Source organism: Varanus komodoensis, unplaced genomic scaffold (genome assembly GCF_004798865.1).
Source record: "Varanus komodoensis strain SLA01 unplaced genomic scaffold, ASM479886v1 scaffold1, whole genome shotgun sequence".
Taxonomy (NCBI): domain Eukaryota; kingdom Metazoa; phylum Chordata; class Lepidosauria; order Squamata; family Varanidae; genus Varanus; species Varanus komodoensis.
This window is the reverse complement of record NW_025335268.1, coordinates 137910754-137932725: the sequence shown is the minus strand read 5'-3', so window position 1 is coordinate 137932725 and position 21972 is coordinate 137910754. Positions and strand designations below refer to the sequence as shown.

The 21972-nt window shown below is 42.6% G+C and overlaps 1 protein-coding gene across 1 annotated transcript in view; it reads right to left on the bottom strand.

Annotated features, from left to right (window-relative positions):
* Window positions 1–21972, bottom strand: part of IGFN1 (immunoglobulin like and fibronectin type III domain containing 1) — a 49334-nt gene that overhangs the window by 19383 nt on the left and 7979 nt on the right. The window contains exons 2-12 of the mRNA XM_044432116.1: window positions 14754–14823; window positions 13687–13809; window positions 13171–13310; window positions 11209–11308; window positions 7965–8012; window positions 7791–7836; window positions 6639–6816; window positions 5399–5515; window positions 4263–4434; window positions 2631–2903; window positions 5–1759 (exon numbers count right to left, since the gene is read on the bottom strand). Of these exons, the coding sequence (XP_044288051.1) occupies window positions 5–1759; window positions 2631–2903; window positions 4263–4434; window positions 5399–5515; window positions 6639–6816; window positions 7791–7836; window positions 7965–8012; window positions 11209–11308; window positions 13171–13310; window positions 13687–13809; window positions 14754–14772 (2971 nt within the window). The 5' untranslated portion in view covers window positions 14773–14823. The remainder of the gene's footprint in view (window positions 1–4; window positions 1760–2630; window positions 2904–4262; window positions 4435–5398; window positions 5516–6638; window positions 6817–7790; window positions 7837–7964; window positions 8013–11208; window positions 11309–13170; window positions 13311–13686; window positions 13810–14753; window positions 14824–21972) is intronic.

The window sequence follows — 21972 nt, the reverse complement described above, 5'->3', positions numbered from 1 at the left end:
GCACCACCAGCACCACCAGTGCCTGCTCCAATAGGCATGCCATCCTTGCCATGCTGTCCACCTTCTATTCCAACACCACCAGGTCCTCCAGAACCAGCTCTGTCTAGCATACCATCCTTTCCATAGAGTCTTCCAGTTGCCCCAGTACCCCCAGATACATCAGTGCCTGCTCCACCCATATCCTTGCCATAAAGTTTGCCTATTCCTGAAGCACCCCCAGGTCCACCAGCACCAGCTCCTCCTAACATGTCTTCTTTCCTATAATGCTTACCTCCTATCTCAGCACCACCTGCTCCACTTAAGCCTACTCCTGCAGGCATGCCATCCTTGCTATATAGCCCACCAGTTCTCCCAGTTCCCCCAGCAGGTCCCCCAGATCCAGTTAATACACCATTTTCACTACCAGGTTCAACAGTGCCTGCTCCACTTAGGATTCCACCTTTTCCATGGACCCCACCAATGCCCACAGCATCACCAGGTCCACCAGCACTAATTCCTGGGACAGTACCTTTGCTATAGCGCCCACTGATTCCTGCTGCATCACCAGGCCCTCCGGCTCCACCTATCATACCATTCCTATCATAGATACCACCTACTCCCTCAGCGCCACCAGGTCCACAAATTCCTGTTCCACCTGTCATTCTATTTTTTCCATGGAATCCATCAATGCCTGCAGGCACACCAGATTTATCAGTCCATACTGACATGCTACCTGGCATGCCATCCTTGCCATAGAGTCCACTAATGCCCTCAGCATCACCAGGTCCACCAGTGCCAATTCCACCTGTCATTCCATCTTTACTATGGAGACCTCCTATACCTGATGCACCTGCACCCACACCAGCTCCAGTTCCATCCTTGGCATATAGTCCATCTACTCTCCTACCTGCATTAGATCCATCAGTGCCAAGCATACCAGCAATAGTACCATCTCTGCTATGAAGTATCATTTCGATCTCTGCACCATCTCCAGTGATACCAACTGCACCTGTCTTACCATCCTCACCATAGATTCCATCTTTTCCCCTTGCACTACTAAGACCAATTCCAGCCAGTTTATCATCCCTGCCATAGAGTGCTCCTATACCACCAGTCCCAGCTCCACTTGCATCACCTTGACCACTATCCTTACTATAAAGACCTCCATCACGCCTGTCTCCAGGTCCACCTAGTGTTACCTGATTGCCATAAAATCCTTCTACCTCTCCTGGCATTCCAAATCCTACGCCAGCACCACTAATAGCTCCCATACCATGTTGGTTCCTGTCTACACTTGAACTGCCGGATGTGGAATCTTGGGTTCCCATGCCACGTGCTCTGCCAAATCTGTCTCCAGAACCTGCTCCGCTAAGTGCAGAATCTTGACCTTCTGGAGTTAGCAGACCACCTGCATCTCTAGATCCCATGTCACCTAACAAAGCATGTTTATTATACAGTGAACCCATTCCAGTACCTGTTTCTCCACAAACACCATTCCCACCTAGTGTAGTAAACTGATCCCCCTCTGCCATGTCTACCCCTGCTCCAGAAAACCATTTCATCTTCCCATCTTTTCCTTTTCCAAAGGAGTCATGAGTTCCTTCACTGCCATCTTGGCTATTTCTATGCTGGCCATCTTTGCCTATGCCGAAATGCTCTTGATTTTCAGACTCAACACCCTGACGAAATTTCTTAGCATGGTCTTCCTCTAACAGTTTTTTCTGCTGTCCAGCTTTATCATCATTGTCTCCTTCGGCTTTTTTCCTCTTTCCTTTGGAAGCTGCATTATAAACATACTGGGTGTTAACTGAAAATGTAATATCATTTACAAGAGCTATATTGGAAAAATGGGAGAGGGTGTCTTCATGCAAACCAATTCCATTTTAATGAAGGATCCACATTAATCATGTATGCATTGCTTTACCCAGGCTTACATTATGATATAGGGTGGGCCATTCGTTCCTCCTATCATGATCAGTATTATAGAGGATCTGAGATTTGTTTGCTTTTAACCACAAGAAATTGAACCTGTTTCTGATTCCCAAAGAGGAACTGATGTGAACAAATACTAGCCAAGCACCTACTCTTGTAATAGGTGGGACAAAAGATCAAAGATGTGATGGCCACTGAAAATTTCTGTCTAAACTTGCAAAGAATTGCACAAAAATAGATTATGACAATAGGGTTTGGACAAATTAATAAGGTCCATCAATAGCCATTAACGATGAGTGCTAAAATAAAATCTCTATATGTAGGCAAAGCTAGAGACAGACAAAACGATGTCCAATACTGTTGTAACATTATGCTGGTCTAGATTATATTTATTTTTACAGTTTAATGAAATCCTCCATAGAACTCTTACTCTTCAAAATAAATACATTAATAATGTTTGTTAATAAGCATGCTAAAAAGCATTTCAAAAGAGAAATTAAAGTGGCACCATATCAAGTAACAGGAGTAAGTGACAATGACAAGAAGCCCTAAGGTTTCTTCCACTATCTCTCCATTTACATCAACTTGCACTCCACAGTTAGGCACTTGGCAGTGAGCTCTTGGATACAGTATGGTTAGGTGCTATTAGGAGGCAAAGAGGTATCCACCACTTTGCACTGGATTATATTGTGAGAAATCAAGATTAGATCACCACTCACGTTCAACCTCAAGCCAGGCACTTGAAGAATGGCTTCCAATGTCAATGGTGTAAGTCCCTTTGTCAGAGAGCTGGGTGTTTTTGATGACTAGACGGTGAGTTAGGCCATCTTTCGTGACTGAAATGTCATACTTGTCATTTGCCTCTAGACGACAGTTTTTGTGAAACCACATGGGACTGAAGCAGGGGTCATAGAGGGTGCATTGAAAGACAGCATTTCCTTGCTCCTGGCATCTCAGCTCACCAAGCGGATGGCGAAAACTTACTGGAATGGCTGCAACACCAAATTGATGGTAAGTAGACATGTGACACATTCTAACTGCAGGGCAGCTGCAACAGAATAAATCAAGATGGAAGGAGGAACGTGGAAAAAACCAGTTCCTTTCAGTGGTGGTGAGTGAAGTCTGATGGTCTGCCTTCCAAAATGACCCACAGAAATGCTAAAATGTATACAGAATCTCCAAATCCTATGTTGGCCTCTAAACATTTCAGCTATCCGGTCTGCACTGGATGCGAAAGGCTAGGAATTAAGCCTAGCTTAATTGCCTCATTTTTAACATCTTTAAAAGAAGAGAATGTTTATATCCCACAGATATTCCATTAAAAATCACACTTAACTATTAGCTGTAAAGAACTGGTGAGCAGCTAGGTACTCATGATTTTTGCAAAATGACATCCCACTGTCCTCTGTTAATTATTTAGGACCTGGTGGGATATACATGGCTACATGACCACCAACTGTCTTAAACCAGCCACATCTGTTCTATTGCTTCCACCCTAGAGGCCTATAATCCTCTGCATTCAGAGGCTTATAGGCATCCAATGGCCAGACCTAAGTGCTGCCTGGTCTTGATCTGTTTATTTCATCTAGGCAGCTGTTTTCAGTCACCTAGAAAAGTGCCAGGGATGGAGAGGGAAGGAGGCTGGAATCCCGCTAGACATCTCTATAGGTAGACAGGTCCAAATGTTCTTCCCGTTCTCCAATTTCCACTCTTGGAGAGGCAGCCAGCATGGCTCTTTTTGCACCAAGTGTGGGGAAGAGACTGGAGGAGGGAAACTGAGCTCAGATGTCAGAGTCCAAAGAATTCTATGTCCTCTCCCTCTTTCCATCTTCCCCATCCCAGCCAAAGTCTGGAGGCCATAGCACTGACAAACAATATCACTGTTAAGGGTGAGTGAAGGGTTACTTATGAGTGAAGGGGGTTTTTTTACATTTTTAAAAATTTCTTCAATTTTTGTAGACCTTCCTTATGCCACACTCTGGTGTGGTGCAGGCAGCCTCCCCAGCTTCCCACATTTCCTAATTGCCCATTGGAAGACATTGTGGTGCAATATTCTCCTCTGGGCATCCAAGAAATTGGATTGGCTGCTTACAAGGTCAATCTCCATTTTCTTAGAGTAAGAAAGTCTCCCTTTCCCATGTAACCTTCCATCTGATCTATTTTGGCTGCTAGGTGAAAACAGATGGCTACAAATAACTGACAAATGAACATATGCCATTCAAAACTCATCCATGACTCTAACATTTGTTTGTTACTAGTAATGAAGTTAATGGGCCAGATTGGTTTCCATTTTTCATTTGTTACAAAACAAATGCACACCCCTTTAGGATTTTATGGTCATGAAGCCTTACATTCTGCTTCCAGCTCAGTTGAGAAGATATCTACATCTTCTACTTTGACCTGGTATAGGCCAGCATCTTCGAGCTGTAGATCATTGATGATAAAATTATACTTTTTGCCAACCTGCCGCAGGCAATGCTTTACAGTGTCACTGTTGAATCCAAAGTTGATCATCTGGCCATCCTGAAGAAATAGGAGAGAGGAAGAAAGGACTTCACCAGAAAGACAATGTGTTATTGTAAAACACCCATTTGAATAGCTTTCTTTGAACAATGCCAAACAATGGCCATGTTTGCATGATCATATTTCTCTATTTACTTCTCTTAGTAAGTAAAGAACTGGATGACCTTTGTGTCCCTGCACTCATCTGCTTTGCGCCTCATTACTTGTAAAGGAACAAGCCAGACATTCTTCAGTTTCCTGTTACATCAAGGAGACTATGCTTAGCAGTTACCAAACAAGCTAGGATATGAAACCATGCTTTAAAGCTGGCTTAATTCTTGGCATATTTAGGAGTTGCTAACTACAGTATCCCAGCCTGGAACAGGAAACTCTTGAATTGAGACATCCTGGCTTCAGTGCCACAAAGAGAAGAATAAAACAGCTGCACATGGCTTCAAATGCAGCCCACATAAAACAAAGGACAAGATCCAAATATGCTTTGTGAATACTCACCATGCAACTGGCCAGGGACCACTGACATTAGTAATGAGTCTACTAATTACTTGTGTAAAATATCCAGATCTTTTGTAAGCAAGGGACCATAGCTAAGTCCCTTGAGAATTTTGACCAAAAAAATAAATAAATAAGTATGATAGGGATTTAAAGTAAACACTAAAATGAAAATATTGGATTTTGAGGTCTTGGATAGTCCAACATGGTTACTGTTGAATATTGTCTAGTCAGTACCCCTGCTTCAATGGAAGGAATTGAAGCTCCTTTGTTTTAATTCCTGTCCCTCTATCCTATACAGTATCATAAATGACAAGCTGTACTACAGCATCACACCATCAGTGCTGCTCCTGAGCAAAAGCTGCTTCTATTGAGTCATGCAATGCTCCTACATAGTTCTCTGTTTCTCTTCTTGGCTAATTAGCCCCAGTTCAAGACCTAGACACTTTCATGACCTAGACAGCCACTTTCTTACCTTGTACAGGTAAATTCTGCTCTCTGGATTTTTCAGGTCCATCTCTACATCAAAGGAAGCATTTCTTTGCTCCTGATTGACTTTGACATGCCTCAAGTTAATGAGATTGCTCACATACTGTAACAAACAATGAAGACATGCAAGCATATGGATAGATCATAGGATTGTCAGAGCTTTTACACTGCCTAAATAGTTCACAGACTATTCAGAGGACAGCTAAATCAGTCATTCCTTTTTATGTATTTCAAACAACCGTAAACAGCTTTCTTCTAAGTGGAATGAATTGTGTACACAGGCACATTGCCTCTGATACTGGAGGTAGCATATAACCACCAGGACTAGTAGCTGTCTCCTCCATGAATTTGGCCAATCCCCTTTTAAAGCCATCGAATTGGTGGCCATCACTACATCTCATGGAAGGGAATTCCATAGTTTAACTACATGCTTTATGAAGAATTATTTCTTTTTACCTGCCCTGAATCTCCTTCCAGTCATCCTCACGGGATGATCCCAGGTTCTAGTATCATGAAAAAAGGAGGAAAAATGTCTCCACACTTTCTCCATACCAAATATACTTCTGTATGTCTCTATCCTGTTTGTCCTTGCTTGATTTTTTCCCAAGCTATGCAGTTTCTGTTGTCATAACCTTTCTTCACAGTGTAGTTGTTCCAGCCACTGCATTGTTCGAGCTGCCTTTTTGTGCACATTTTCCAACTCTAAAATGTCTTATTTTAGGTGCAGTGACCAGAATATACACAGTAGCTGCACTCTAGGTTTATATAATGGGACTATATTTTGGCAGTTTTATTTTCAGTTCTTTTCTTAGTTATGCTTAACATGGAGTTTGGTTTTTCAGTAGCAACTGCACACTGCTTTTCGTCCAACTGTTCACCACAATCCCATGATCTCATTCATTGTCTGTCACTGCTACAGTTTCCATCAGCCTATACCTGAAAGTTGTGCTGATGTTCATTACTTTACAGTTGCTTACACTGAATTGGATGCGTCATTTTGATGTCCACTCTCCTAGTTTGGAAAGGTCTCTTTGAAGCTTCTCACAATCCCTATCGGTTTTAAGCACCCTGAATAGTTTGGAGAGATTGGCTATTTCACTGCTTAGTCCTAATTAGAACTTGGCAATGAAATTTTAAAACACACTTTTGAGAAAATTTGTGACACAACTATAGCAGAAAAATTAGAATTTGCCCAGCTATGCCCAGTATGACAGAGAAGGCATTACCAGTGCCTGTTTGTCCTCTCTCTCCTTTTTCATCTCCTGAAGCTTTCTCAGCATCCCACGGAAGTCAACAATGCCGTACTTCAAGCAAATCTTCTCATAATCTTTCCTATCTGCATTCAGCAGTAACTGCCAGACTTGTTCCATACTGAGTTCCTTCTTTGGGGCAGTTGTAGGTGCTCTGAAGAAGCAAGAAACCGCAAGAAAATAAAGCCAGATTATATGTGAATGGCAGCAGGCAGCTATTTGGGGGGATGGGGTGGGTGGGGAGGAAAGCTTGCTTTTATTATGACTCTTCTTTGAAATGTCCTGCAGCTCCATTGGCAACATACTACAAGGAAGATTTTTAAAGATTTTTTCTTAAAATTTCTGAGAACACCCTGATGCATTTTAAGTGGGATTCTTGAAGCAAAAGATGCAGTTTCATTGCCAGTCAACAGATGGAACTGTGTTCATCAATAGAATGGGAAAGGAGTGATTTCTATCACCTGCAGCTTTTGATACACCTTCAGTAATTGCTCTGGAGGAATGGTAAATCCTCTAGAGCAACTTGGAGGACTGCAGAGGGAGTTGAGAGAGAGAAAGTCCCACTATACCGGGTGATGTCTACTAGTGTGGCTTTGGTTTCAACCCAATAGTGGCTATAAGTATTACTTATGGAAGTATAAATAACTCAGTATTGGAAAATCTTACCTGCAGTAGCAATGGAATTCCTGCCATTTGGAATTATTAAAAATTTATCCAAAAGTTGATTTAACTCTGTAGAAAATGTTCTAGACTTTGTTTAAACAGATGGTAAATATGGACTCCTTGTCTGTACAGAACCTACTTAAGCAAAAGAGCTTAATATTCAGGAGGAAAAATTACCAAGTAGCTGCAAAACAAAATCCTGCAGTATAAGAAATCATACAAGCAATAGCACTTTTATTACAAACCAATCCCCATGACTATCGGGAGAAGAATGCCTCCCCCCACCCCACACACACACCTTTTAAAACTAATTCTGATTAGTTCCATTCTGATCTTCTGTGCACACCCTTCCATGTAACACTCTTTGCAAGTGGGAACTGGAACTTTTGGCTGCCATGTCTATGTTTATTGCCAGCATGCAAGGAAGAAAACATACAAACTTTAAAAAAAAAAACAACCTCTCACCGTTTCTTTAGTATTTTCCTGAAGTCCTGAATCTCCTTCTTCAGGTCTGTGAGAGATTAAAAAGTAAATAAATGTGAGAAGAAGCTAATTATGCTGAACAGGATGAAGTCTTGATTTATGGCCTCCCAGGGTAATGTAATGGTTCAGTTGTGGCTTTGCAGCTAGAAAACGTACCTGCCTGTGGCACTGAAGGGGCCTCCTTCGTTTTCTTCTTGAAGCCAACTGATCAGTTATGATGAGGGGAGAAAGGAAAGAATGGAAAGAAAATGTGTGAGAGAGAATTCCTTAATTAGCAACATGGTGGTAGAAATGCCTACTCTAAGCACTGACATTTGGTACCATTTAGAAGTTAAGCATACCCAAGCCCCACAGAATTTGAAAGGATTAAGTGTACAGTTCAGGCTTATGCAGACTTCAGGGAGACAAGTGTATTTCACTCTGTACTAGGCCAGCTGTGAAATGGGACAAACAATATTTAATGCATTATTTAACTGGCAATTTCGGTGGATTGGAATCTGCCTGATACCAGATTGGCCCAGTATGACCTATTCTGACTAACAGTGGCTGTCCAGGGTCTGAATCACACAGAGATCATTCCCATCCCTTGGCATCTGGCTCTTTGAACTGGAGATGCCACGGGCTGAAGCTGGGATCTGCTGCGTACAAAGCGTATGCTCTAACCTGGCTATTATTGTATCTCAGTGATGGCTTTCTCCTTATGAGATGCCCTCTCAGCTGGCATTTGGGAGGCGCCAACTCTGGCATGCTTTGGGGGTGATTAGACACCCATGTCTTTTCTTAGGCCTTCCATGATTGATGGCACCTCCCAGGTTCTTTGTTAATGAAACTGTTGTCCATGTTTGCCTTTATAAAGGCTTTATTTAAGAGTTTTTCGAATGTCTGTCTGTGTAAACCACTTAGAGTCTCTGTGTGTTTCCAGAAAGAAAAAAGTCCCACAGTTACTGGGATGCCCTGCTATGCTGGCTGGAAGTGTTAAACTTCTTTCTTCTAAGTATGCATAGGACTGAGCCTTTGGAAATCTTTTTTAAATATGGTGAGTTATTTTAGATGAATAAAATAAAAATGTCCAAAATACTATGATTGGATCCAGATAGGGTAGGAGTGGTGAACATGTGACCCACCACACATTGCCGGACTATATATTCCATCAACCTCAGATAACCCATGATGGTGGATGGTGGGAGTTGCAGTCCAGCAACATCTAGAAGGTTGCACATTCCCTATCCCTAAACTTTATGCTCAGTTGTACATAAGTGGTGAAATGGAAAAATTATATGGCCCCTAGAATTCATCTGAGGAGGGCACAAAATAGTTCAGATTCTTACCTCCAAGGTTAGAGACAACCTTCTAACCTGTAATTAGGAATCAGAGCTCTAATATGCCTCTTATTTGTTGTGAGTCAGTCCCTTCCCTCTTTCGTTCTGGGTTGGGGTTAGAGTCAAGACAATATTTTGAAGTGCAGCTCTTTTATTGAGACTTAATAGATTGCAGAACATGATGAACTCTAAGTAGCCTTCTACCAAAGCATGGGAGAAGCATCTTCCCATGTAAACAGTTGAATCCAGACTGGAAACTTCTCCTCTGACCTTCCCTTTCAGTAAAGCTTCTACCTCCACCCTCAGGGTGGGTCTTGCCACTGGAATCATGGCACAAATGGCAAAGCCCCTTCAGCTGCACAGCTCCTTTCTCCCAACACCTCCTTACTGGTCCCACATCTGCTCCCCCTCCCCTCCTGAAAACCTTTCCATCCCTTCCAAAGCAGGTCGATTCCTATGCTCTGCCTAAGAAACGTCACTAGGCAACCTTAAACTACAAAGCCCGAGGGCTCTCTTTGCTCCTGCACTTCTTCTTCTTGGAATCTGACAATGAATCTATCTGAACAGTCTGCAATGGGCAAGAGACATGCCCACTCTGATGGGGTGGGACACAGGGAGGGGCCCTGCGGGCCACAAAGAGCCGGCGGCGACCAGGCCAGCCCCCGGAGGAAACCAGCACGCCGAACAGCCCTGCTCCGGCCTGCTTCCCCCGGCACATGTGAGAGATGCGCCGGGACGGGGTGGGGCACGGGGAGGGGCCCTGCGGGCCACAAAGTGCCAGCGGTGACCGGGGCCAGTGGCCTCGGGCCAGCAGCCGAAGGGTGAAAGCCTAAGGGCGGTCGCCTTTTGGGAGCCGTTCGGGAGCCGTTCAGGGGACTGGTCTGGCCAGAGGCTTTGGCCGTGGTTTGGTTTTATCTGTGGGCTAGTGGTGGATTATGGGGATTATGGTAGGATGTTTTTAATGGTTTTAATTGTTGGTTTTAGATTGCTTTTAATTGGTGCATCTCGTGCTTTACTATGATGTTGCCTGGGGAGCATGGGGGTGCCGTCATCGGGGTGGTGATGGGCAATGGACGTTATGGCATTGGGGGTCTAACGGGTCAGCATAGAAGAAGGAGGAACAGATGGTTAACACCTGTCCCTCTTTCTGGTTATTCCCCCAGCCGGCAGGTTCCAGGTAGATTTGTCAACTGCCCCCCGGGGTCGGTGCTGCTGCTTAATGCCAGGTCGGTCCAAAATAAGGCAACACTCATCCATGATTTGATCATGGATGAGTGTTGCCTTATTTTGGACCGACCTGTGATGCAAGCCAGGTTGGCCCTCTCATCCATGATTTGATCATGGATGAGAGGGCCAACCTGGCTTGCATCACAGAGACTTGGGTGGGTGAGGGGGGGAATGTTCCCTCTCACAACTGTGCCCGCCCGGCTACCTGTTCCAGCACCAACAATGCCTGGAGGGGAGGGGAGGGGGGGTCGCTCTGGTTTATTGAGCTTCTATTTCCTTTATGGGCCTTCCTGTCCTCTCGAGGCCGGGGCTGGAGTACCTCCACTTGGTGTTGGGCAACCGAGACAGATTGGGGATTCTGTCAGTGTACCATGCACCCTTCTGCCCAACAGACTCCCTGCCTGAGCTGATGGAGATTGTCTCGGACCTGGTGCTGAAGACTTCCAGGATGTTGGTCCTGGGGGACTTCAATCTCCATGCCAAGACGGTTCTAACTGGGGCGGCTCAGGACTTCATGGCCTCCATGGCGGCCATGGGGCTGTTTCAACACATCATTGGTCCAACCCATGAACATGAACACACTCTGGACCTGGTTTTCTCGACAGGGCAGGAAGAGGGTGATCTGAGGGTGAGGAATTTAAGTTCAACGCCCTTGTCATGGTCAGATCACTTCCTCATAAGGTTTGAGTGGGAGCCTCCAAACTTGTTCAGCTTGACAGGCTTGTGCCCAAATAGCACAGTCCTATGCATGCTTACTGGGGTGTAAGTCTCACCGTGTCCAGTGGGGCAAGATAAATGTAGATTCCCCATGGGGACCAGAGACAAGAGACCGCATGCAAAACTGAGCAGCCTACCCTGTATGATCTTGAGACCTGTAGTGCAGGTAGCTTCTCCATACTCATTCACAGCAGTGCAACGGTACAAGTCAGCATCTTCTGAGGTGATTTTGTTGATCTGTAGCAAGAAAAATAAAACAGGGGTTGAGGCAGTGAGCTCTCCTCCTACCTGGTAGGCATGTCATGAGTGGAGCCGGCTGGAGCTGGGGGTCAGACTAGATGGCCCGGGAGAACCCTAGTCACTCTGTTTCTATATAAAAGGCTTGAGACAGATATATTTGCTTTAATGTTACGCAGGGCTCATCTGATGCTCTTTTACCTACCATGAACCTTGAATTGCCTCAGATATAGCAGTGTGCAAATGCCCTTTGAAGATTCACCTCTCTATTTGTGAGCAGAGAAACTGGGGGGAAATTCCCTGAATTTCTCTGAGGAGATGAGATACTCCCCAGCTTGGAAGTCGGGTTCCCCAGTTGGCAGTGGTCACATCACAGCATGTTTCTTTTCCCCTAAGGTTTTTTTTTAGGTTTCTTTGTTTGTTGCACTTCTACTGCAAGTGGCAACAGCATCATTTGTGCTGGTAGGCTGGTGACCATTTTCCATAAGCCACAATATGGCGGGGGGGGGGGGGGGGGGGGGGTGTGGCATCCAAATCAAGGAATGAAGTGGGACTAGTACTGTGCCAAATCTGTCTTTCAAGTTCACGAACGTTTTCTTCCCTCTTTAAAGAGGCTTCCATTTTTCTGGCTCATCCTCAAAGCATTCTATAGTTTATTTTGAATTTATTTTGGTATTGTTAGGGGGCTGCCTTATAACTTTACATAACTTTTCTTTTTAAAATGTTTCCAATAAATCATAAGGTTTTATTTTATTGTTCCAAAATATAATAAAACAGGTGAGTCTCTAGCAAACCATTGATACCAGCATACTCTAATTCTAATAATCTTAGGGTTTTTAGCCTAAATATCAGTTCCAGGAACCTTACCATTCATTCATTTAATCATAGGATGTATTTAATTGATTCATTGGCAAATATTTTCTAATATTTTGTGTATTGTGGTAAGGTTGAATGACTGCCCAGTTTCTTTTCTAGCGTCTCTGGTGTGGGAGAGACCATGACCTCTCTAGGCAACTGGCTCCAGTCGTATTGCTCTAACAGTTAGGATGTTTTTCCTGATAACCAGCCTGAATCTGGGTTGTCACAACTTGCGCTGTTTATTCCATGTCCTGCACTCTGGGATGAGGAAGAGTGATCTTGTCCTTCCTCCTTGTGACAGTCTTTCAGGTACTTATGAAGTGATATCATATCCCCACTTAGACTAGCCTTCTCTAGACTGAACATGCCCAGTTCTCTCAGACTCTCCTCACAGAGCAATGCTTCCAAACCCTGATTCAGTTTTGTTACCCTCCTCTGAATCCTTTCTAGCATGTGTGTGTGTGTGTGTGGCATGTCTCTTAAATTTTGATGCCCAGAACTGGACATGGTATCCTAGATGAGGTCTGACTAGTAAAGAGTATAGGGGAACTATTATTTCTCATGATTTGGAAGTAATGCTTCTATTAATGCATCCCAAAGTAGCACTTGCCCTTTTTGCAGCTGCATTGCATTGTTGGCTTATATTTAGCCTGTTGTCCTCAATAACTCCAAGGTCTTTTTCCTTTTCAGTTCTGTTGAACTGAGTATTCCCCATCTTGCATTTAGTTTTTTTTTCCTAGGTGGAAGACTTGGCCTTTGTCCCTATTTAATCTCATTTTGCTGCTTTCAGCCCGGAATTCAAGCTTAATGATCTCATACAACCCAGTTAATAATCTAAACAAGACAGTTTCTTAGTGGCTGGCAAAGCAATGAGACCTAAGGAACAAAGGAACAAAAAACAGCTGGATCAGACTGGCTCTGAGAAACAAGATTTCTAACAGTTCATAGAAGAGTAAATGGTGAGAGTATATTATATGTACATCTATAGTATAATAAATCCTCACTTGCAAGATGAATTCATTTGTGCTGGGAATAAAGGATGTCTGGTATTTCTGAGGATCATCCATCTCCTTACTATTGCGCTTCCATAGCACCTGTGGTTTTGGTTCACCCTTGACCACAGCTCTGAAAATGGCATTTTTACCTTACAGAAACAAACAAACAAAAAAAGGATATTCAACACCTGCTTTTCCGTAATAAGTGGAATCTCATACTGAAAAATGGGTCCAAGTAACAGAATTGTCTCTTAGAATATTTCTCCTGTGTTCTCAAATTCCCTCCTACATATTAATAAGCAACAAAAAGTTTAGCGTGAAGCCTTTGAAAAGGCACAGCAGAAAGCATTTCGTTACTATTTTCCAAAGACTGATAGAACATACATATTTGTTGATACAAGGAAACTTTAGACTGGACCATAAATAGGTCTCTAAAATTAATTGGTTAAACTGAGTGCTGTTTTCTCAGTATTTTAGGGATGAGAAATGAAGAATGAGAATAATGGGTCTTTATGGAATTCTTACCTTCTGATAAGGTTAAGGTGATAGGTTTCCTCTCAAAGTCAGGGGTGCTGCACCCTTTGGGAATATTATCCACATACTGTGTGATAGTTACCCCAGGAATGGCAGATTTCCTCAAATATTTGCCTAGAAGTAATTGATATTGATCCAGTAAAACGCATTCATAAAAACATGCTTAATAGCTCAAATCCCATTATGTCCCTTTCCACGAGACTGCCAAGTTTCAAAGTCTGTTATGTCTTATAAGGTCCAGACCTCTTGCAAAAGATTCCTGTATGGATGTCTTACCGAATCCAGTATGCTAAACTGACTAATACCACTGTACAAAGCCATTAGGCAGATGTCTTAATTGGTTACTGTGCCAACAGGGATGATATCAGAGATTCCCTCCAGGGAGGGCTTCTCCCAGGGGCAGGGCTTGGAAGCCACCCTCATCCGCTGAAGAAACCCCGGGAGGCTCCACAGGCTGGAGTGTTGCTGGGCTGGGTGAGTCCTGCCTCCTGCTCTTCCACCGTGGCATTGACCATGGTGAGAGAATGAAACAAAGGGGAACCTTCAAAGCCATTGCCCAGGGGACTACAGTAGGCGCTCCAGAGAGTCCTGCCTGCTGAGACAGTGGCTGGCGGGACTCCTCAGAGCAGCCACCACCTGCCCACAGGCTCATGCTGAGGATTCTTTCTGAGAGGACTCTCGGGAAGCTGCATCAGTGGCTGCCCAGAAAGCTGACCCGGCCCAAATGCCAGACTCTGAGGAGGGGCGTCCTTCAGCTGGTCTCCAGGGACAACTCTGCCACGATGTTTGGCTCTGAGGAAGGACCCCTTCAGGGCCAAGCACTGACCGGCTCCCTAGGCAGCCACGCCAGCCACTTTTTACTGCCAACATAAAGAGAGCAGCAGTGGTGGCAGTGAGCGAGGAGCTGGAAGGTGCAGCCAGGGGCATAGTGGGAGACAGGGTAGAGGACTCAGAGAGAAGGCAGGGGGCTCAAAGGTATGTGGGTGGAAAGACCGGATACATGGGGATGGCTGGGAGACAGGGAGGTGCTGGTGTCAGGAAACCTGGCAGGAGCTCACCTCCCCTCCGGCTTGCCATTGCTCTTCCATAAAAAACTGGAGTTCAGCGGTGCAATTTGATGAAATCCTCCTGCAAATAAAGGGCAATGTTCCATTACTGTTGATGGAAAGCATCCTATTGGGAAGTAATTGTTTAACAAATATCTTGTGGCTTGTAGGTCTCATGGGGCAAATTCTGGGCCAGAGAATGAGACAATTAATTGCCCTTTTAGAAATTTTCCCCATACTGCACAGACTAACATGCTGCTTAGAAAATGCAGAGGTTCTAAGGCTGCAGTCCTGAACTTATTAATAGAGAACTGGGCTCCAGGGAAAGCAGTTTTAAAGATAGTCACCCTAACATGGTCACTTGATTTTAGAGACACTGAAGATAACATTAATATGTTACAGTTGAGTGTTCAGAGTTTTTAAAATGTATCTTTTCTTGTTGCGATCCTTACAAAAGCTTGCAAAGAAAGGCAGTATTACTAGGCACAAATTGGAGACACAGAGGCTAGAACAGCCGTACAGATTCTCTGTCAGCCTGAGAGCTGGATTTAATTTCAGAGAAGTTTTTTAGGGCTGACTTCCAGTGATGGATAGGGCTGAAGTAAAACAGTGTGGTGGGGAAATTACCATTATATTTTATGCTGAAAAATATCAACATACGGAGGTGATGTAAGTCTTCTTAAATATAAGAAATTCCAACTGTTTATTGAGAGAAACCTGCATGAAAGATGGAAAGCCACCAAAGGATTGTTTGTTATGGAAAAAGGGCATGGCCTTCTGGAGAACCTGATTAATGCAGGAGACCCAGCACTAAATCATTAGTAGACAACCTGATTCTTGGTTGTCCCACAGCTCCCTTGCTGAGTTCTCTTGAAGGTTAGCCCTCAACACAAGGCAGATTAATGCCCCTGGAGGGTCACACATGAGCCCTGGGCCTCAGATTCCACTCCCCAAAACTCAAAACTCTTGTCAAGACCAACCAGCTCATTTATGGTAGAGAGAAGATTCAAAGTAGTCCTCAAGTTTTGTAACTCAGTTTCTTCTTGACTGCTCTACTATGTTAGCTTTCCAGAAGCTCCATGCTTAAGCCCAATTCAGTCTTAACTATTCAGACCCAACTTTTGGTATTCCACACCCCTCCATCCCCAGTGTATGGATACTAGTTAATTGGTCTCATACGAACATAGACAGCTCACAAATGGAAAAACTGAACTCATATCACATTTCATTGGATTGAAGTACAATTAAATAGGCCAAAAACTATGGAAAATAATATTTGAATGATAGGAAAATGCTGCAATTCCAGCCAATTTTTAAATAGAAGAGCTGGTGTAATAGGAGAATACAAACACTAGACGGTGCTAGAGAGACAGCTCAGAATCAATTTATGAACAAGTTAAAAAGCAATGTCCCAATAGAAATCCTCGAGGGACCCACTGTCTACATCCCTCCATTCGGAAAACTGACAAGTTATTACTAATCTGAGTTTCTTTGTTTATATGTTTTTTTCTGAACTAGACTCCAGTTCTTATCCCACGACTACTATTTGCTCAGGAGTCTTTTGTGAGGGACTGTGTTGGAAACCTTTCCGAAGACTGAGTAAACAATGCGTGCTGGCTCACCCTTATCTGCAACTGCATGCTTATTAACACTCTCAAAGAACTTGAAATGCTTGGTGAGACAGGGCTTATCTTTCAGAAGCCATCGAGTCTTTTCCAGCAAGATTTGTCCTTCTGCATCAGGGTGAACCATGTATGTTCTGCAGGGACCATTGTCCATTGGCACAGTGCCCTCTGAGCCCCCATCACAAGCACACCCCTAATTTGACATCGTACCAGCAGTGGCAAGGAATTCAGCCTCTGTTTGGAAGCGGAGTTGTGCTTCCTCATTTTAAAACAAAATTGCCATTTATTTTTTATTTTTTGCCACTATTACACCACTGAATTTTGGTGGCAAATTCAGCAATGGCAGAAGGGTATGGATTCCCTGATTATGCACCCCATCTCTGTTATCTTAAACATCTTTAATAATGTTACTCTACCAATTTACCCTGAACAGACATTAAACTCACTGGTCTATAACCTTTTGCATGTCCCTTCAAACACACACACACACACATATACACTTGAATTCTAGTGGTTGTTTTTTTAAATAATTCCAGTTTTTAGGAATGTAAGCCAGGCTTGCCTTATTCCCTTCCTGAAAACATCAGTTCAAGCACTACACTCCTTACAATGCAGCCAGATACACTCAGAGAGATTCTTTGTTGTGATCCAAACACACATATATCCAGTTTCTATGAGTGTCACTGTAGGCACCAGTTATTACAACTCTCACAAAGTCTGTAGTTCGTGGAACTGACTGTCCTCCTGATGTCATTAATAGAGTTTGTCCTACAAACAGGCATTTACAAACTATACCTTAGAGCAAAGAAAAAGAAGCTGACATCATATCCATGTAAACTATCTACATGGAAGAGAGAAGACTGTAGGAGTTTTGCTGGATGTTTTTTTGTGTTGTAGGACTTTTTTCTGTTCCTAAACATGCATAGAGTTGTATCTTTGACTGATTTTATGTGATTTAGGATGACTATTCTTATATGAAGTATCACTGGGTAGAAATGTCTAGAATTCTGTCAGTCAATTGATTTATTAATGGACCAAATCTAGACAATTTAATTTGTATAAAATTTCCAAAATAGGGTCTATGCTATCCTTGGTCATTAGATTTGCCTAGCTCAATCTTAAAAATGGAATATCTATTCAAACGGGTTATCTGCCACCAGATTTAGAACTGAATCTTTTCAGGCTCAGTGCTATGTTCTGCCCTCTAAACTTCTAGATGGCAGATGTAACAACATTCCCATTAATAACAGATGCTCCTCTTACTATATTGTAATGATAAAATCTCTTCTGAAAATGTTCCTCAACTGTAGCTTTTATCAATGGGCTAGAGCAGGGGTCCCCAAGAGAGGGCACCCACAGGTGTCATGGTCCCAAAGGCATCTCCACTAGTACCAACAGAAGAGTTCCCAACATGGTGTCCACTGGGACCTGTTTTTAAAAAGAATATACATTTTTAAAGCATGTGAGCATGAATGTATACACTATTTGGTGTTTATAGACATGAATAGCAAATGGTTACTTAATGTGGTTATTTGGTCTGCTTTTGCAAATTATTGCTTTTGTACAATGACTGAATAGTTGCAATGTCTATAAACACCTGTTCAAATAGTGTAAGTGTTGTAATTCTTTGCTTTATAGGAAGTGAGTGTTTATCTTTCCATTGTCACAGTATTAATCTTTTAGCTGTCAGACTGGTGCAAATAATCTATTTCTCCTTCCTTGAAGCAGCTTCATTTCCTTGAACCAGCCGTAATCTACAAGATTTAAAAGACAATGTGCACTGATGACTACTGAAGAATGTTCCAGCGTCAAATCTGTCTATGTAATAAAATGTTCCTGTAAAGAATCAGCTACTGGACAATGCCAAAACATGTGCTTAAAAGAAGCATTAGCTGTATTGTAGTAATTAACAGTTAAACAATCCCTTATTGAACCGATAGATGCCAGGTAGATAGATTGTACCAAAACATCCATTATCTGACTAGGAATTTTCTTGAGATGCCCACAGCAATTTCTCAAATGTCTAAATGTGTCCAAAAGTTTTAGGAACTTGTGGGCTATAGAAACTTTCATTTACTTTATTATGCAACCCATTCATCCTTAGAGGATCCTTAGAGTTCTTGTTGATTATTTTACTTAACGGTTCTACTATCTCAGTCATATTCTCCTCTTAAAACTCTATGTATTTTATTTTTAATATGCATTTTATATTCCTTTTTCCTGTATTTCTGTTGTTACTAGACCATAAACTAGGGTGCACTACTACAAAAGGAAACAGAAGCATATGTACTTGTTTTTGGATCATGCAAAACATGGCACCTCAAGCCCTGTTTTAGGAAAGTTATTTCTTCCTAACTTAACATATTGTGCCCCTTCTAAGACACTTCTTGTTATTCACTGTTTTTTACTAAGCCCTGAAAAAAAAGTAATCTTAAAAACACATTGCTTATTGATTGGCTTCTAAGTTCATCAATTAATTGACTAATTCATGCAACCCTACTTAAACATCCCAGAAGAAATCCACACTATTGTTGCCCTGTCTACAAAATTCAGCTTATTTGTACACTGGGCAAGCCACACGAATGGTTCACTGTATTGTGGATATACGGTTATTGCCATAGGATCTATGTGGGATCAAAGTAATTCAAACAGTCAGAATTTGGGGAGTTTATTCAAAAAAGCACCCACCATCCTGCGACACTAAGACAGGAATAAGGTTGATTCTATATTGCCAGGATCATGAAGGGGAAGCAGCAAGTACCATCTATCTTCCAGAAGCGTCATTGATTTCAGCCCTCTTTTCCCCATGTAAGTGGGTGATATTAACTCTATAGAGAAAAGTAAATACTATTGTGCAATACTCCCCTTTTATCCTTGATACTGGGGAATCAGCCTTCATTGAAAAATAACCTATACAATGGTAGTACAGGCTTCTGTGTACCAAGGTGCATCATAACTCCACAGAGAATTTGAAAGGGGCCTATAAAGCGGTCAAGTCCAAGCCCCTGCTCAGTGCAGGACTCCAAATTAAAGTATACCTGACAGATGATTTTCCAGCTTCATACTGAATACCTCCAGTTTGAGAAAACTCATAATTTTCCAATGTAATTGGTTCCGTTACTGTGCTGTTTTAACAGTCAGAATGTTTTTCCTGATATCTAGCTGGAATCTGGCTTCTGGTAACTTAAACCCATTATACCGTGTCTCAGTCTCTTAGAAGAGATCTTGCGCCTTTTCTGTGTGACAGTCTTTCAAAGTATTTGAAAAATGCTATCAGATCTCACCTCAGTCTTTCTCTTCTGCAGGCTAAACATGCACATAGATTTTGTTCTATGCACAGTTCATAGAACAAAATCATAGAACAGTAGAGTTGGAAGAGGGCAGGAAGGCCATCAGGTCCAACCCCCTACTCAACGAAGGTCCTCACTTTATCCATCCCTCTCAGGTGGCTGTCCAGCTGCATCTTGAATGCCTCTAGTGTGGGAGAACCCACAATCTTTCCAGGTAATTGCTTCCATTGTTGCACTGCTCTAACAGTCAGGAAGTTCTTCCTGATGTTCAGCTGGAATCTGACTTCCTGTCATCTAAGCCCATTATTTTGTGTCCTGAACTCTGGGATGATCAAGAAGAGATCCTGGCTTTTGTCTGTGTGACAACCTTTCAAGTACTTGAAGAGTGCTATCTTCTCTGAGTCTGCTCTCCTCAAGACTAAACAACTCCAATTTTATCATTTTTGCTTTCAGGGAAAGTCTGGCTTGATTTGTTCCAGGACCCACTTGTTCATCTTTCTGTAGGTCCAGGGTAAATTGGAACAATTCACCAAGTAGTAAATTTGTGAAACAATAAACACATGATAAAAGCAAGCAACATTTGCTACACACTAGAATGCATGTTTCTCAGGAACTATGTACTTATGAAGACAAGTAAAATTAAGATTAAAAACAAGAAACAAAACAAAACTTCATCACTTAGTACATTAATCATCTGTATTGGGCCACAGTGTTAATCAAAAAACCTGATGAGAAACCTATCTTTACTGAGTTAGTCTACAGACAAGACTGAAGGCCTGTTTGGTCATGGGTCTTTATTTTCCATTCTCATATTTGTCCTGTTAAGGACAGCTATGGACACTTGGTATCCTAGGACATATGCCAGGGACCCAGCAGGGCTTGGCAAGGTCCCTAACTGCAGGTTTACTTGGTGGTGCCGTGGTAAGCAGTCACCTTAATTCCCCACAATGTTACTTTATAGAAAGGAAAAGTCTGCAGGGATGACAGAAGCACTCACAGCTGCAAAGAACAGGCAAGAAGCAAAAACAAAAGGTGACAGAAATAGGGTCAGGATCCCGAATGCAACTTTTCAGTGCCTATCACGTAGAGAAAAAAGAACTATTACCATAACTAGTGCAAAGAAACATAAGATCACAACAGAGCATAAACAAAAGACATCTCCTAAAAGATCCAAGAAATCAAAGTGAAATTCAAACCTAGATTAGGAATGCTAAAAGACAAAAAGGAAATATATTATCTGGTCAGAAAAAAATAAAGAGAAGGTAGAAAGAATATATAGAAGCCCTATACAAAATATATGACAATATGACAGATTTCTTTGAAGCAGAATCCTATGAAGAGAGCCAGCAATATTAGAAAGTAAAGTGAAAGCTGCCCCAAAAGCACTCGCAAAGAATAAAGAACCTGGAGTGGATAGGGTACCAATAGAACTATTTCAAGTATTTCAACTATTTCAGAAAATGAGTCAGTCCAAAAATATGCCAACAAATATGGAAAACAGAACAATGGCTCACAGACTGGAAATGTTCAGTGTTGAAATATATGTTTCAATCCTCAAGCAAGGAGAGACAAAGGAGAGCATGTACGATGGGGCAATTGCATGAATCACCCACATGAAGTGATGCTTGAAGTGCAGTAACAAAGTTTATTACAGTATATGCAGTGAGAAATGACTAATATTCAAGAGGCATTCTGAAAAGGAAGAGGCACCTGAGATCATGTAAGCAAATCTACATTGACTACTGAAGCACACAAAAGAATTTCAGAAGATTGGTCTATGCTTTATAGTCTACAGCAGAGCCTTTGACAGCGTGGATCACGATAAGTTAAAGATGATCCTAAAGGAACAACAAGGAAGTCCAGAGCTGTTGTGGTTTGATGTGCACTAGAAGAGAAAACTGCATGATCTCATTCATCTGGCTGGGGCAGCCTCGCCTCCCAGCATCCTCCATTATTTTGGTACCCAATCAAGTAGCATTAATTCAATCAAGTAGCATTTGGTACCCAATCAAGTAGCATTGGGCGTTATGTTCACATGACTCCAGTCCTCTGTCAGCTTCACTGGCTTCCTATTGAAGTCCGGGCCCAATTCAAGGTGTTGGTGATGACCTATAAAGCCCTAAACGGCTTGGGTCTGGGTTACCTGAAGGAGCGCTTACATCCATATACGCCCACCCGCCCCTTGAGATCTGCAGGAGAGGCCCTTCTCTGGGAACCCTCCGTGAACGAAATTAGGAGGGTAGGTACTCGGAGGAGGGCTTTCTCTGCGGTGGCACCCAATCTATGGAATGCACTCCCCAGAGAGGTCCGCCTGGC